Source organism: Alligator sinensis, unplaced genomic scaffold (assembly GCF_000455745.1).
Source record: "Alligator sinensis unplaced genomic scaffold, ASM45574v1 scaffold1381_1, whole genome shotgun sequence".
Taxonomy (NCBI): domain Eukaryota; kingdom Metazoa; phylum Chordata; order Crocodylia; family Alligatoridae; genus Alligator; species Alligator sinensis.
This window is the reverse complement of record NW_005843000.1, coordinates 357053-371071: the sequence shown is the minus strand read 5'-3', so window position 1 is coordinate 371071 and position 14019 is coordinate 357053. Positions and strand designations below refer to the sequence as shown.

The 14019-nt window shown below is 47.3% G+C and overlaps 1 protein-coding gene across 2 annotated transcripts in view; it reads left to right on the top strand.

Annotated features, from left to right (window-relative positions):
* The first annotated feature begins 1595 nt into the window (after window positions 1-1595).
* Window positions 1596-14019, top strand: part of SLCO2B1 (solute carrier organic anion transporter family member 2B1) — a 119866-nt gene continuing 107442 nt past the window's right edge. Inside the window, exon 1 of one of the 2 annotated variants that reach the window (XM_025193034.1) lies at window positions 1596-1680. Coding sequence is in view for 1 of the 2 variants with exons in the window: in XM_025193033.1 (XP_025048818.1) it covers window positions 2979-3031 (53 nt within the window). In the remaining variant the exon portion in view is untranslated. Of the gene's footprint in view, window positions 1681-2905; window positions 3032-14019 lie in introns of those variants that run through there. The other variant, XM_025193033.1, reaches the window with a different exon arrangement.

The following is a 14019-nucleotide window of genomic DNA, read 5'->3' as shown; positions in this document are numbered from 1 at the left end:
ACACTCCTATAAAAAGGGAGTTCCCATCCCAATCTAAAAGCCAGACAAGACCACACCAGATGGATAAAAGCAAACAAACGGAGAGGAGGACAAAGTGAGCTAGACATCATCTGGATGAGCTTAACAAGTAGATGTGTCAGTGCATCGTGTGCCAGAGATGTAATCTAAGTGATGGAGGAGGGCTGGGTCAGACTTGGCATGCGTGGACTGACTGCTGGGAATTGGATATCGGAGCAGACCCTGGTTTTGCATCTCCGCAGGGTTTAGAGCTGGGGTTTTGGAGGCCAGCCTGTGCACTTGGATTTGAATTCAGAGCCTAAATGACCTTGCCCCCCTTCTTTCCTCTTCAAAGTTAGACAATATTGAGAAGTTTGTGCTCCCTTCTCTACAGGGAGCTTCCAAGTGCAAGTGCAGCCCGGAGCGCGAATGCCCTGGATAAATGCAAGTACCCAAAAGAGAGGAGATCCCTAATTCCAGGCAGCAGCGAGTCCTAAAACAACAAGACTGCAAACACTTCATAAAGAAGTCAAGCAAGGAGATGTGGACAGAAAATCCACTTCTCCCTTGATAGCTTTAACTGGCGCTGTGTGTACATTCATTTCTCTTGTGCTCATCTGCACATTTGTGGGGTTTCTGGGGGTTTTTTAAGGGTGCAAAGTAGTAGCAATAAGCCCTCTAAAGCGCAGATCCAAATCCAGCCCCAACCCTGCAGCTTTCAGGTAACCCGAAGAGTTACTTTGAAGAGCCACCACGGTGTCCAATGTTGGGCCCCCACTACAGAAAGGATGTGGGGAAATTGGAGAGAGTCCAGTGGAGGGCACTGAAAATGGTTGGGGGCTGGGGGACAGGACTGGTGAGGAGAGGCTGAGGGAACTGGGCTGATGTAGTCTGCAGAAGAGAAGACCGAGGAGGGGATTTGATAGCAGCCTTCACCTCCCTGCAGGGGTTGCAAAGAGGATGGAGCTGGGCTGCTCTCAGTGGGGGCAGATGACAGGACAAGGAGCAATGGGCTCAAGCTGCAGCAAGCGAAGTTGAGGTTGGATATTAGGAAAAACTCTCTCACGAGGAGGGTGGTGAAGCACTGCAACAAGTTACCTAGAGAGGTGGTGGAGTCTCCATCCTTGGAGGTTTTAAAGCCCAGTCTAGACAAAGCCTTGGCTGGGATGATGCAGTTGGGGCTGGTCCTGCTTGGAGCAGGGGGTTGGACTAGATGTGACCTCCTGAAGTCCCTTCCACCCTTATTCTCCATGATTGTCTAACCCACTGGAATAATAAAGATTTTTAAAAAATCAAAGGAGACGGATCCCAGGAGAAACTGTGGCAGGGAGCTGGGGGGGGGATGTTGCATCAGGACACAGTGTTTTCCTCCCGCAGGCTGTCGGGCAGAGCTGCCCCCCTTGCAAAGCCAGTGCTCCCAGCAGCAAACCAGCCCCAGCCCCCCAACCCTGGGATGCAGCTAGAAAAGGCTGGGAGCCAGTCCCAGGGACCCCGGCAGCTGGCTCTGGGCAGACACATGCAAAAAGGGCAGGGAAAATGGGAAAAGGCATTTCTTGTGAAACCGGAGTCAAGCCCAAGCCACTCCCCTTGCACACACCCCTTCCACCAGTCCTTAAACGCCCAATGGCAAGAGCATGCACTGGATTGCTTTGCAGAGAGCCTGCCAGGGGGTGCCTGCAAATTGTGAGTATGCCAGCTGCTGTGTGGGGTGCAGAGAGTGGCAGGGGCTTGCCAGGAGCTGGGGCAGCTCCAGCCCTGTGATCTGCAGCTGCTTTCCCCTTGCAGGGCGCCTTGCTCCCTCCAGGACCTGAGCAGCTCGGAGCAGGGCAGAGCCCAGCCTGTCTCTGGCTCCTCTCCCCAGCTCTTTGCACTTTGCAAAATGCCTATTCCATAGAGAGGGGAGAGGGGGGGCAGGCGTGCTGTCAGAGGTGGCAAAAAAAGGCTCAAGGGCTTTAGCTCAGTCCCTTTCACTGCTCTGATGGTCTCAGTGAGGATGTGGAGGGAAGACCTAAATCCGCACCCTGTGCCTGGGCACTTTGCACTGGTGACATGCAGTGCTTCGTTTCCTAATCCCTGGAGAGGAGGGGGGCTCAAGTGCTTTGCATTCATTCAGAGCAGTTGTGGCTGTCCTGGATAGAGCAGATTCATTCAGAGCAGTTGAGTTCAGGCTGGCCTGGAGAGAGAACACCTGGCCCAGGAACGGAGAGCAGATGTGGCACTGCGCGCAGGGCACCCAGCTGTGCTGCAGCTGTGCCTCGTGGTCCTCCTGCTATGTCCGATGGATTAGGTGCATGCAGTGCTGGGGAGAGGTGGAGCGAGCGGGGAATGGAAACCTCTAGGCGCTGCACAGCGGAGTTCAGCAGCAGGTGCAGGTTTCCTTCCAGCGTCCCATCCGCCTTGACTGGGTAGGATCAGTTGAGGGGCGAGAGGATCAGTTATCTACAACCCATTCAGCCCATGATCAGAGACTTGGAGGAGCTGCTTGTCTGGATCAGACCGGAGACCTGTGCTGCCTCTGACAATGACCAGCACCCAAAGCTTCCTAGATAGGTATCAGAAAGCCAGCAGTCTCATGGGATAGTCGGTCTCCCTCCCCCCTGGGTCAAGGTCACTGTCCTAACATGTAATGCTTAGAGACTGGGTTAAGACTGGAGACATGAAGCTTCAGCTGCCTTTCGGTTTCTTTTGCTAGCTAGTTAGACCTTTGGCTACCTCTGCTACCTGTAGAAAGATCTCAGCAGGGACTTTCGTTGAGGGGCAAGGAGACGATGGATGCTGGGGGGGGGGGGAACTGCCCACCCCGCATTGCACTCATTTCTCAAAGGCTCTCAAAGAGCCGCCAGCCACTTTTGGCCATTGCTGATCTGGGGCATGTTTGATCCCTTGACTTAGAGGTAAGAGCCCTACGCCAGAAACCGCTTCACGGGCACCTCCTCTACTGTGACCTGAACCCGCAAGCGAGAGAAGAAAGGTGTTGGGTCATGGGCAGAGAAGGGGGACGCAGAGTTCAATTCCTAGCCCCCCGACTCCCAATGTGAGTTGTAGCGTCTGTTTTATTCACAGTCCCCATCTGGAAAGCTCCCTGGGGACTGGGGACTTATAAGGCTCATTTAGCAGGTGCCATAGAGGTGAAAAACATCACAACAGAGAACCTGCCCTCTTTCACTGCTTGGGACTGGTGTTGTATAAATCCTGGAGCGTAGGCATTATCAATTCTTCTTCGCCGTTGTGTCTCCAGTCCCATCTTTCTATATGGGCTGTTCCTAATCTTCTACGCAGGCCGCTGCTTCTGGCAGTGGTGTTGCCACGTCTTGTGGGGCGCATTGTGGTGCTACAGGGCATCTCTCAGATGATCCATGGCATTATGTATGTTTGACAGGCATGGCCAAAACCATTCCCTGACTGTCTGGAAGGGGAGAACTTCTGTGTGACAGCCTGTATGTCTCAGATTAGGAGTGAAAGGAAATATTTGTTAACCACTGCAAAAGGAGACTTTGTTCCTCTCACACTCATACATGATGGACTAGCTAATATATTAGCAACTAGCAGGTCTGCGTGTGCCCTCTCGCCTTCTGTTGGACTGAATAGGGTTGCTCAAAAGTTTTATATCTCTTGCTAAAATCTACTACTGCTTCCATAACGAAGAGTCTCCTCTAGCTCAAGTAAAGACTTGTGCTTTGGGAACTCAACAAAGTCCTAGGCTCTGTCTGTGATGTATGTGGTTCGCAGATGTGCATCCACGTACCGCCGGTCTTTTTTTAATATGATCTTATGAAAAAGGCAGATCTGAACATCCCAAATCACTTAGACTGTCATCATACCTATAGGCTGGGGGGCGACCTTATCAGCTCCACTGAGGCAGAAAAAGATCTTGGAGTCACTGTTGACTCCAGGGTGCACATGAGCCGTCAACGCGATGAAGCAGTCGGCAGAGCCAATCGCACCTTGTCGTGCATCTGTAGGTGCTTCACAAACAGGTCCAGGGAGGTGATTCTCTGCCTCTACGTGGCACTGCTCAGACCGCAGCTGGAGTACTGTGTCCAGGTCTGGATGCCGCAGTTCAAGCAGGATGCAGACAACCTGGAGAGGGTCCAAAGAAGGGCCACTCACCTGATTAGAGGCCTGCAGGGAAGACACTATGAGGAAAGGCTAAGGGACTTTAACCTCTTTAGCCTCTCCAAGAAAAGGTTGAGGGGGGACCTTGTGGCAGCGTACAAATTCATAAGGGGAGCAACATGAAGTAGGCGATGATCTGTTCACCAGGGCACCCCCCGGAAGGACAAGCAACAATGGCCATAAGCTACTGGAGAGAAGGTTTAGACTGGACATTGGGAGGAAGTTCTTCACGGTCAGGGTTGCCGGGATTTGGGATTGCCAAGGTGGTGCTCGCCCCATCCTTGGGGGTCTTCAAGAGGAGACTGGACAGGCACCTGGCTGGGATCACATGACCCCAGGGAGGTGACTCTCTTCTTGCCTGCCAGGGGCAGGGGGGCAGGCTAGATGGCCCACGGAGGTCCCTTCCGACTCTAATAAGAGGTACTAACTGAATGTGCAGTAACTAGAATTACTGCACAGTAGCGCTGGCGCATGCCTTTTTAGTGATGCTTACTGCTCATTAGCCTAATAATACTGCACAGTAAGCTATTAGCATGGTTAATAACTGCTCTGCTAGTGCACAGTGCTATTAGGCTAATGCGCAGTAAGCGTCGCACGTAGACACACCCTCTGGCTAGGGAATAAACACAAAAAGGTCAGATTTGAATACAATCCTAATTCTTCCGATAATGGGAAAGTAGGGTTGGAAGGGACCTCACAAGGTCATCTAGTCCAGCCCCTGCTCAAGGCAGGATCACCCTGACTAAACCATCCCAGCCAGTTGTCCAGTCTTGCCTCTTGTCTAGCAAAGTGCTGGTAGCAGCAGACGGAGGAGCATTTGGTCAAAGCAGCACGGCAGACGCAGGACTCTTTCAGGGATCTAACATTAAAAGCGTGAGTGGATAATGCTAGGAGAGCAATACACTAATTATTCACACGTAGGACCCCAGGCTCACATGTCTGGAAGCTGTCTCTGAAACGGTTTGTGTGGTAGCCTTTACCTAGATACAGCCTGATGTCTGATGGCAAATGCTAACGTTCTGTATAATTTGGGCTTGATGGCAGACCTATCCTTCTGAGAAACCCAGGACTGAAACGGGCACTGGCACAGCCGCATGTGGGGAAGCTGGGATGGCTAGTGGGAATGTATGCTGTACAAGCAAATGTCTTATTTCAGCAGTTTGGATGGTTTCTGCTTACCCTGGGGGTGGCTTCAGCTATTGTTTTGACCGTGGCTGTCTCATTCCCAAAGCACAGCCAACTAGTAAATCATCAGCGAGGACTGAAGCTTACAACAGGCATAAATTACCCAAACCAAGGAAGCCACTAGCATGGGTAATATAAACTCAGGCTGTAATGGGACCGCCATGTCAGCACAAACAGGCTGAAGCAAAAAAATGCTGTGTCCGGAGCTTGTCAGAAATGCCATATCTCCGTTTCCTCCTGCTACTGTCTGCCGAAAGATAGTCCTGCGCATCGCCAAGTTAAGGCGCTGTGAATTTGTCTGGGGGATTCCTGGACAGACTGCATTCCCCGGGGTGAGCGGGTAGGGCCTCCCTTACTTTGGCCATGCTTGATGTCTCACCCGCGGGTTGAGTCCCAGGATCGTTAGCCCCCCACGGTACCATTTGCAAGGGGCGTCCTGTCCCGGTTCCAGGTCTCTCGGCACTTTGAGGTGGTCGCATTGTCTTCACTGCTTGCCACAGACTGGAGCAAAATGTCACGGTCACTTAACCAGCTACTGCCTTTTAGCAATGGGCAAAGCGGTGCCTGTGTGGTGCAGGTGTGTGTGCACGTGTGCGTGCATATATGTGCGTGTGATCTGATTCTCATTTACACTGATGTTGGTATCATAGGTCAGTGGGGGGCACCCTTTTTAGCAGGTGTGCTGCAAATTAGCTCCATACCTTCTCCAAGTGCCACTCCAAACCCCTTCCCCTGCCTGATCTGCTGCTCTGCTTTCTGCTTCCTCCACCATGCTCCCTGTCTAATCTGCTGCTCTGCTTTCTGCTTCCTGCACTGTGCTCCCTGCCTGATCTGCTGCTCTGCTTCCTGCTGTATGCACATGCTCCTTGCCTGATCGGTTGCTCTGGTTTCTGCCCTGTGCTCCTCTCCGGCTCTGCTTTCTGCTTCCTGCTCCATCTGTAGGTGTGCTGCCTGCCCCTCTCTGATCCGCCGCGTGCCCATGCCGCTTGTAGCACATCTGCTGCAGGTTGGCTACCCCTGCTGTGAGTTGTACAGTCAGCTCATTATGGTTACGAAGGGCCTTAGGGATAACGTTTTAACATGACCTTAACTACGGGAGGCACAGTGATTCTCTCCCTGCCGTCTTGTGAATCTAGAGCCTTTGTATCTCTTCGGAGTCCTGGTTACATCTCCTAATTGCCTCCTTGTATTTTGAATACCCTAGTTTATGGTACTTGCGATTAAGTTCGCTTAGCCTGAGTTTCCAAACGAGTGCCCCTCTTTAGCTTGCATTACAACTTGCACATGGCCATTTCACCTTCCTGGTGTTTATTCTCTTGCCTTCCTGTTTCCCTGCCTGTTTATTGAAGATTTCTGTGACCTGGCTGTCTCCAAGATAGGCATTAGGATGAATTTTCTGGCATCTGACTTTAGGGTCTTTCTGTTGAACATCCTCCTTTTCTTTCTTTATTCCCCCCCCCCAAAATCCCCTTTTCTATAGTTCTAGTTTTTGATCAGATGCTTCCCCTCGATGTCCTCCAACTCGGTTCTGTTGTGGTCCCTTGAACTTCAGGGCTCGCACCACAGATACTTCTGGAGCCAGCTTCTCTCGTTACCCAGGCTCTGTGGAGAATAGCGCCGCAGCTGTGAGCACTGGCACTACCGATCCCAGGATATCATTATTTGAATGTCTCGAGCCGCAGTTTTCAACCTGAGGTCTGCGGACTATGTCTAAGGGGTCCACGAAAGATGACTGCGATCAATCAGAAGTATGTGGATACCCACACTTACAATTCAAAGGGGTGCATACCGCCACCTGATTTTTTTGTAGAGGTCTGCAGGTGAACAAAGGTTGAAAATCCCTGCTCAAAGAAGCCGCCTGGTTGGTCTCTGCTGTAGTTGTGGGTGCTGTGACACCAAGGTTGGGTCTCTTACACTGAAGGGTCTAATATGGGTCTCGGTACTCGCCTGCAGACACACACCTTTGAAAACGTTGGCTTCAAAATAAATATGGCAATGAAGGCAGCTCAGTTCGAACTGCTGCAGGACAATCCATGACACGGGGACCCTTTGGCCCAGGTAATGACTCAACTATCACAGGGTCCAAAGCAACGGGTAGCATAAGAAATGATGTAGTTGGGGCTGGTCCTACCTGGAGCAGGGGGTTGGGTTAGATATGACCTCCTGAGGTCCCTTCCACCCTCATTTTCTATGATTCTGTCATCAAAGTCAATTAAAAAGTTGTCTGGCCTGTCGCAACCCTGGAATTAGCTGGCCTGTAAAACTAAGTTAAAAGGTTTGCCTTCTCTCAGTTGCTGGACTATGAACCATTTTGATAGCCATGTACCTTTCCCTGGGTCGCACGGAGTGAATGGGTTGATGCCCATGGGTTTTACCCATTGCATTTGAGAAGCTGGGGGATTACAAATGGTAACAGAGTCTCATAGCTGAGGTTTTAAGTTTAGTCCATCCATTTGTGTGTGCCAGAGCCTTAGCTATTTTCACAGGAAACAAGCACAGAGCTCACTCGCAGGCCTGTCTCCAAAGGGTATTTAAAAACCTGCCAAAAACCAAAAAGGAGGAGAGAAGCAGCATCTCCACATAGTATAAAGCATTTTCTGCAACCATTAATATTAAATAACGGAAGAAGGACACACAGTTGTGACATGAATTAATGATGGCCTCTGCAGTATAACAAGTTATTTCACTGTAACGACAGTATTTCCATGAAAAGCGGTGCTGATTGCCATATAACTACTTTGTTGTATTGCTTCTGGATTAAGAGAGGGGCAGGGGAAAGAAGTGGTATTCTTTCGCTGAAGTCCTGTAATGAGAACAGTGGTGTCACTTCATCTTCCAGTTAGAGATTTCTTGAATAATGCAAATTTTCGTGGAGAACCAGAGAGAAGATTGCCAGGACCAGACTGACAAAGCAACTGCATCCTATGTGGGGGAGACAGGGGACCACATCCACCCTGCACCAGTATACTCAAAAGGGCCCCATTCTGCCTTCAGATATGCATCGGCTGCTCCTGCTAATACCCGTATACAGCTGAGATCAGGATTTTGGCCCATAGTACTATTCAGGGTGCTTTGCATTAACAGCTGACTCCAAATTTTCTATGTAGGCCTAAGTTAAGGACTGTAGCAGCAGACGGGACTGCTCAGGCCACCGGGCTATAGGGTGCCAGTCATACATTTCTCAAGATCAGTCTGAAAACTAGTTTGTACCTAGTAATCCTATCAGAGGGCTGGTCCTGAACCTTGCTCCTCAACCTGGACAAAAATCCTTGTATTTTTTTTTCTTTTAATGTTTAGATTTTTAGCCTGAATTTATCCCCGTTTGTTCTAGTGCCAAAATCGCTCTTTTGGGTGTTCCTCCCCTCTACCTCTGCGACGTACTGAGAGACAGCCATCGTATCTCCTCCTCTCAGTCTTTCTTCTGCAGGGCGAGGGAAGACTGAGAGGAGGAGATATGATGGCTGTCTCTCGGTATATCGGAGGTAAAGGGGAGGCACACCCAAGCTCTTTCAGTGTCCGTCTGCAAGACAGACTCTCCTTTCCACTGGTCAGCCGAACCGTACCTATTTCTGGCTGAATTAATGTTCTTGACCCTGGCCCATGTTTCAGTGGCTAGCACCAAACACCACCATGTGATAATACAATCATAAACTTCTACATCAGGTTTTGTGTCCTCTTGAATATTATGTCACGATGTAGAAATCGATGTGCTTAAAAGGGGGGAAAGAGCTATGCCGCTGAATATTTTAGATACAGTGGACTCCAGTTATATGCATACCAGATAAATGTATACCGTACCAGGTTTTTTAGGTAGATGTGACAACCAGCAACCCTACTTTACATATCTGCATAACACAGCTCCAGGCCCAATGCATTGCTTATTGTTTCCGCTATCACAAACACTGATTATTTGCATATCATTTAAGTGGATAAATCACTTAAGTGCATATTCTCTTCAGGCCTATCATCTATTTTGTTAGCTAAATGTATATCCGTTTACTACATGGAAATGTTGAAAGAGAAGCAGCTGTCAACTTCCTGCAGCCTGGAGGCTTGAAATTGACAGAAGCAGGTCAGTTTCAAGGCTCCTACTAGAATTAGTCTGTAAGGTACAACTCTCCCCTGCCTTCTGCTACTAGAAACTTTGAAAATGACATGAACTAGTTAGTTTCCTGATTCCTAATACCTTGTTAACATTATATTCAGGTAAGTGCTCATCCTAGGTAAGCCCATAGGCAGACAAGATGCTTTGGGTAAATGTGGTGTCTTGTATTAGACCGACTAAATAGTTGGAAAAGATGTTCTTTGCAAGCTTTCAGGTGCAAACACCCTTCTTCAGGCATCGGGAGAGTCTGCTGGTGTTTTGTGTTCTCCACGGTGGAATAGAAAGCAAATGTAAAAATGCAAATGTGTGGCAGCGAGGATCAGAGGCAATGGGAGATAATAGGTGTGAGACAGGTAGGTAGGGAGGGAAAAGTGGGGAATGTCGACCTGGTGATGGGATGTAGCTAGTAAAATGTACAGAGGTTACCTGGGGTTATCGGAGAGCAGGCAGGTTATAATGTGCCTAAATCCAGTGTCTAAATTTAGTCTGTGACTTTTGTACCCAGTAGGTTTATGAAGTTTGTAGGCTTGTCTATGAGAGGTGTTTTGTAAATTCCCCTCGAGGACTCGAATTGAGAGATTGGAGAGAGTTGTCTTGTGAGACGTGTGCACCCATGGGTCACTGGTAGAATCTGTGATAGATTTTTGGTGTGTGCTATTCTCTGGACCGTGCATTTTAAATAGAGTACACTGTAAGCACTTACTTCGTGTGCCAGCACAAACTAGGTAATTAATTGCATGCAGAGTTCCAGTAACTGCAAATGCAAATCAGGCTAATTATGTGTATGCAGACACAGCCCAGTTGTTGTGTAAATAGATCCAATATGCATAAAAGTCTGTCTAGACAGGGTGAAGGTGACAAACCACAGTGGCTATGAATATTTTTTGCATGGCTGATTGTCTCAGACTTAGCGGGCAGGTCTACATGTGCATTAATGCACCGTAATTATGGTGCATTAAGTTTAGTGCCTGTAATACCAGGTACTAAATGTGCAGTAATTATGACTTTTAAGTCTTTTAAGTAGACTAATTAAGTCTACTTAATTTAAGTCTTTTAAGTAGATTAATTCTACTGCGCATCAGGGCATTAGCATGGCTTTCGCCGTGTTGTGCTAATGCGCTGTAGAATTGGTCTACTGCACTTTTAGCATCCTAAAGTGACTTCTTCACTAGTACTTTTGGTGCTTGGATCAGCATCTTTCACTGCCAGCCTCCTTCCTCCAAAGCACTACAGAAATCCCCATGCTTCAATGAACTGTTCCAGCACATCTAACCACTCTTATTCTTTTGGTATTTTCCCAGTTCGGTTGTTCAACCTGCTAAATTTTGGGGATAGACATTTATGTATTTGGCAAGTTTCACCTGTGTTCTCTGGGACTAGGTGCTCTTCCAGCATTATAGGATGGAAAAGACTGAACTGAGACTGCATGAGAAATGTACTGGAAAAAAGATGGGAGGAGAATATTATTCTTTCTAATGCCAAACATTAGAAACTCTGGAAATTCTAAGTAAAGGCTAAATTCTTCTCCAATTAGGTCTGATTCACGTCGCTGCCGGTGTTCAATACTGCCGTAAGTTAATGAAAGGAAAACAAAATCAACTAGTGAAAAAGCTTGCTTAGCTCTTTACTGCCTTCTCATCTTGCTTTTCTTTTCGTATTGCAAGCTGTTTGAGGCAAGGAATCTCTTCCTCCCAGGCTTATCCTGAATGCTTATATAAAAGAAAACATCAAATAATCATAACCTGAGCTGTCTTCTAGCATTTTATATCAAATCTGTTTACCTCCCTAGCGACAGTATGCAGCCTCTCCTAGGAGCAGCCCCAGGGGCATAGTCCAGAATGAGACGTTTGTTATGGTATAATGTACAACTAAAGAGAAAGTAAAAATTCACATATACCTGATCAACTCATTGTACAGCAAATCTCTCAGATTTCCTTGAAGCAATTTGCCTTCAGTCTAGATTAAACCTGCTGGCCAGCTCGAACAAGCACATAGCTGCTGTAGCTGGCTCCCATGAAGAGAAAAGGAGGAGGGACATATATAATTGCAGCTGCTTGTATTACCCCAGACTCATTCCCCTGAGTGGTGCTAACAACACCTAGAAAAGCTTTCTAGGCTTCCATTGATCTGGAAAAGGTATTCGGTATTTGCTGGTTTAACCTAGTACGGAAGAGAACGGATGACATCCAGCTTGCTTGCAGCCTCCAAAAGTGACATTGTGGAAGTGATGCATGTTATTACACAACCGCCGCCACCTCTTCTTGTACAATATGCTGAGATTTGAAATCTCAGCTCAGAGGTCTTGCTTCTTTCTTTCGCCTCTACCTCCTTGACTTCCTTCCCTCTCCGCTGTTTTGATCTTTGTCCATCACTGCCATATCGAACTTAATGAACTTTGGGATTCAGGTTTGTATGAAAAATCATTCCCAAACCACTATTTTATAGTGTGGTGACTCATAAGGTAGACTTATTATGGCACATATGTTCCTTAAAGCACCAATAAACCAGGTTTGGTACTGATTTCCTCTGTCTTTTTTTCTTCTGTCCAGGGTACAGTCCATTCTGGCCCTGCTCAGTCCCACACCAAGTGCTCATTTGGCTCACACCTATCTGAAATGACGTGTAACAAACTTAATACTGTGCTTATGCACTGGGGATTTCCATGGATTGCCACTGATTGATACCTAGGCAGCTAATACCAGATATTTAAATAGTGACTCTTGCTATACGTGACCCTCTCTGCGTACATTTCTCTTCCTGGGATTATGAACGGCATCGTGCGATATCTGGACACGCACATCTTCAGATGAACTCAATGCAGAGAAATTGCACAACTCACCTCCTGCAAGGGTAAGACCAAGTGATTGTCAAATGGGGCGATGTGACAGCCTAGGGGGCCGTGAGATCCATTTAAAGGTATGCAGGGGGCTGTGCAGTGGTGGCACCGTGAAGTGTGCAAATAGATACACGATTCACAAGATAAACCCAGAATCCATAGGGTTCAAACCGTTGTGACCCACTGTGGTCTTTCTGACTTGTTTGCAACAGAAGAATCGCTTTATTATTTTTCCATAGTCAAAGAACAAGTGAAAGCTAAAAGCTGGCATTTTCCAGGGGGTGCCTTGAGTCTCATGAGAGGTGCCTTGAGTTTTAAAGGTTGAGAAGCACTGGGTCAGACATAAGGGAAACGACTGGCAGGGCTGGTGCAAACAACCAGCAAGAGGTTGCTAAAGGAAGCCTCCTAAGTGCATGTACACAACATATATAGAGTACATGCTTCATCACAACCAAATCATTTAAAATTGTTGCTTTTGACACTTGCATTTATATCTCTTCTGGATGTGACCCGTGAGATCTCACTAGTTAAACTAGGATAGATCCAGTAGCATAAGGGATGGAAGATCTCCAAAGAAAGCTTAAGGACCCAACAAGTGTGGTGTGGGGCATTATAAAATAAAGGCAAATGGCAGAACGCAACTTTGCATTTAAAATCCCTTGAATCTCATGAGTGAAGTCAGTGTTCAGATCCTAAATATAGCATGTCAGCTTTATCTCTGTTGGCAACTGTTGTTTCCTTTTTCTTTTTAGCAATGTCTTATTTCTCAGGATGACTTAAGAACCCTAATAATAGTTTATTTTATTTTCATTTCTTATGGCGTTTCTCTAATACATGAATCCCTGTAATGTTTCTCAGTACAGAGGATTATGGAGTTTCTCTTAGCTTATTTCCACTTTCCTGTTGTCTAATGGGTAGGAGTTAGCAGTAACCTTAGGGCACATTCTTACATCTGCTTGCTTGCTTTCTTTCCGAGGAAGAATAGTTGTGAAAATTACGTCTTTTAGATTTCTTGGTATTGTATGTGGCCTTTTTCTGTGAGAAGTTTCCCAAGCACCAGCCCTTTTGAAACAGTCCCACACAATATAAATGAATATAACTTTCCTGGGAATCCAAAGGGAAAATAGAGAGCTAGATGTTTAGTGGTCTCCCCTGCTGAGTTTCAGTGTGCTGTATTCGTGTCTCCTTGACTTACCCAAGCTGCATAAAGCCGCAGTATGAATAAAAGCAAGTGGTTTTTTTTCCCCCCAGTTTTATTTATTTATTTTATTCTCAATTAATACCAATAACATCGCCGTTAATAAAAGTATCACTGTAGATTTGTGCTCTCATAGGAGCACAGGACTGGAAGGGATTCCTGGGACATTGAGTCAAGTCCCCTGTTAGTGTAGGCGAGCACATTATATCCTCCCTTTTATAATCCATCAGATTGCAAACGGCCTCATCATTAATTGGGAGACCTACAAGAATGTCTAATGGGTACTTAAAGCCTATTGATGTTAATGAGCGCGATGACTTTGGATCAAGACTAGCATATTAGGCATTAGAGATGAAAAAGATTTAAGGGATTATCTACTCAGTCCTGCTAGGAGTGGGAAGCATTTTTCCCCAGAGGACAGTCCTTGCCACATGCTCTCTCGGGTTGTGCTGCACCAGTACTGTAGGGCAGTAGGACACAGCCCCGTGACAAGGACTGCACATGATTTTGCCATTTAACATTAAGAACAGTAGCAAAGTTTCTGGGCTCAGTGCCTTGCCATCCTCTCCTGAGAAGGGGAGA